At 30.5% G+C, this 3,093-nt stretch overlaps 1 protein-coding gene across 1 annotated transcript in view; it reads right to left on the bottom strand.

Moving 5' to 3' along the window:
• The window catches only part of LOC106681058 (mitochondrial-processing peptidase subunit alpha), a 28,569-nt gene that overhangs the window by 18,070 nt on the left and 7,406 nt on the right, over positions 1 to 3,093 (bottom strand). The window contains exon 6 of the mRNA XM_014421183.3: positions 2,755 to 2,847. Within this exon, the coding sequence (XP_014276669.1) occupies positions 2,755 to 2,847 (93 nt within the window). The remainder of the gene's footprint in view (positions 1 to 2,754; positions 2,848 to 3,093) is intronic.

The following is a 3,093-nucleotide window of genomic DNA, read 5'->3' as shown; positions in this document are numbered from 1 at the left end:
AATAAATAAAGTGTTGAGACGGATTTGGATATAAAATTGATTTATTTAATAAATATTACCTTGTCTCAAAAAATTTTTGAAATAATATAATTAATTCTTTTTTTTATAATAACAATTAAGTTTTTATTTTTTGTAATAAAAATTAAATTAGAACTCATCACGTAAATATAGTTAAGGAAGTTTGTTGTGTTGCGTGAATAATATAAATACATAGCTGCAGCTCGTCACATTCAACAACATTGCGAGCTGCAATGGGATTACGGCCTGTATACGGGGACTGATAAGGGAGACTACAGTCGACAGTCTACTGCCTGGAGTCCCAGAGTCTAGAGGCTGAGTCATAGAGAAAGGCACCCACCGGCTCACACCATAAGAATTTTTGGGGTTCATCTCAGGACCCTCACCCACCAATCATCGACATCTGGATGACAGCGGATGTTCCAGAATGGAAAATAATAAACGATACGCGCATATCGACCCCCCGACCATCTACTGTGAGTGACTTTTTTTCCTTTCATCAAGCCTCATGTTTTGTTTGCTTCTAATACACATTATTGTATAAAGAGAATTTTGTTTACATATATATCAAAATATTTTCTTTCCTTTTACTACACACTTTTATTTTTCATAACAACAAAACAGTAACAGTTTTTTTATTTGTTTATATTTTAATTTAATTAAATTTGTATACCAGTCTGGAAGGTTTTTTTTTATTCTCTATTTTTTCTTTATTATTTTTGTGGTTTTATGATTCTTTTCAGGTTCTATGTTTTATTTTTTTTCTATCACCGAACCAGCGAACAATTTTTTTTCTCTGGGGAAGAGGTACGTTTGTTCATTTAAGAAAAGCCCCTTGCCCCAATAATAAATTTATAATTTTAATGAGTAAAATGGTTAACAATTTTAATCCATACCTTAATATCAAAGACATGAATCAGTAAATGATCTACTGAATCTGTCATTGCCCAATATAGGTGGTACATAGAAGTATGGTGATTAGTTGTCCATAATTTTTCAAAGCCTTATTAATATTAGTCTTAACAGCTACTAAGTATATGATATTGAGTACCTTATTTTATTCCAGAAATAAACCTTACTGGGAAAAATCTTTAAGATCCAAAACTACATAATTATTATAAGTTATCATTTATTTTTTGAGCACACTCTAAAGGAAGAATTTACCAACCACTACTTTTTGAATAATGTCTTCTAGATAGCTAATGCGGAGGCTACTTGAACCTAATATAATATAAATGAATCATATAAAATATAAATATAAGAAATGTGGTGATGTGCGCACATCACACAACTTCCACTTATCATCCTCAGTACATTCCCAAGTATTGTGTAGATTGACGAGTTCGTGTAGAAGTTAGGGCTACTTTTGTGATTTAAAAAAATAAAAATGATCTAAAGACCAGGTAAGGCGAAAAATATGAACAAAATATTTTCATTATTAAGTTGCACTAAAATTTGTATTTCAGGGTTTCTCGAGGTGGCAAAAACCTATATAAATTTTGGGACATACTGGAAGATTATTGATCGTGTGTATAGATGAATGGAATATGGTCCGGGTGCGGTAAAAAAAAAACTCAAATAGTAAATAATTATACTATTTATACTTTGTCTTTGACTGCCGTCAAAACAGTCCTGACAAAGCCCTGCAACGTGGGGCGAAACGTTGGCTCAATAAAATAGTATAATTATTTACTATTTGAGTTTTTTTTTTACCGCACCCGGACCATATTCCATTCATATATGAATTTTGTTGCTGCTAAGGTATCAAAAGATAATACATTGTAAGAGGATAGTCCAGATGGCGGTCAATAAAGGTATCAAAATAGTAAAAGAAAACTATTTATAGTAAACCAACATTTCGCCCCACTTTGCAGGGTTTCATCAGGACTGTAAGAATGGAGCACTGAAAACGACTCAAAACTGAAATGTTCATTTAATATAAATAGTTTTCTTTTACTATTTTGATAGCTTTATTGACCGTCACCCGGACTGTCTTCCTACAATCTACTTCATACGGTCAACTATCTTCTTTCAGTTGTAATGCAATCAAGATCAGGTGTCCTTGGCTTATCCCATTCAAATCGGATTTCACAATTTTTCTTTTTTCCTCCTTTAGTTATTAATAAAATTATTTAATATTTTGTATTTATTATTGCATTATTGTTAACAATGAGAACTGGTTATTTTTTTCAAATAAACAAAATAACAAAACAAATTTTATAGTAAATTGTTTTCAAAATTAGTGATTTAAGCCCTGCCAGACTATTTCAATGAGGATGAGGATGAGACGATAATAAAAATTATTTAATTGTACGATGAAATGACAATTTTAATCAAAATGATTAGAGCTATTTTCGAGAAAATAGAAAAAATATGAAAAATCAATCCTATAAAGTGGCACTTTTAGTCAGTTGATTAAGACGAAAACGTTGCTATCACGTCCCACGTACATATCTGCCTTAAATATTTAATTTCAGTTTTGTTTAATTTTTCATTTTTGAGCCAATCTGTTCAAACACACAGACCATTTAACGAGACTTGGTTATTTGGACTTAGGGGACCTAAAATGTGTTTCCGTCGAAAATTGGAATTAAAAAATTTTACAGAATCGCAATACCTTCCCTTACAGATATTTAAATGCATTTTTTTTCAACAACCCTTGTCATTGATCAATCAATATGAGTAATTAGCAATTAATTATTAATATGAGTAAAATAAATACAGTAAATGACTAACGGCATGAATCATATCCATGAGAAGAGGTTCCTGCTCGGGTCGCGACATCAGGTTCTCCAGTTCGAAAGTTATATACTGCGATGCTAAGTCAACCTGTAAAATTTTTTTTTAAAATTTATTTATTACTATTTACAACTGTACATTACACATTTATTACAACATTATAATACATTTAGTAAATTTTATCTCAGTTAAAATGGAGTGTTACAGGCGTGTAGAGAAATTACCCATTGATAGCACTCTAAAGAAAATATAAATTAAAAAAATACAAATGTATAATATAAATACATAAAAGTCAATTACACATTGTATATATTGTGTAGTACTCTTTTTTCTCTC

This window comes from Halyomorpha halys, unplaced genomic scaffold (assembly GCF_000696795.3).
Source record: "Halyomorpha halys isolate HHAL.00 unplaced genomic scaffold, Hhal_1.1 Scaffold306.1, whole genome shotgun sequence".
NCBI lineage: Eukaryota > Metazoa > Arthropoda > Insecta > Hemiptera > Pentatomidae > Halyomorpha > Halyomorpha halys.
The sequence above is the reverse complement of the archived record's forward strand: the minus strand, read 5'-3'. Positions and strand labels throughout refer to the sequence as shown.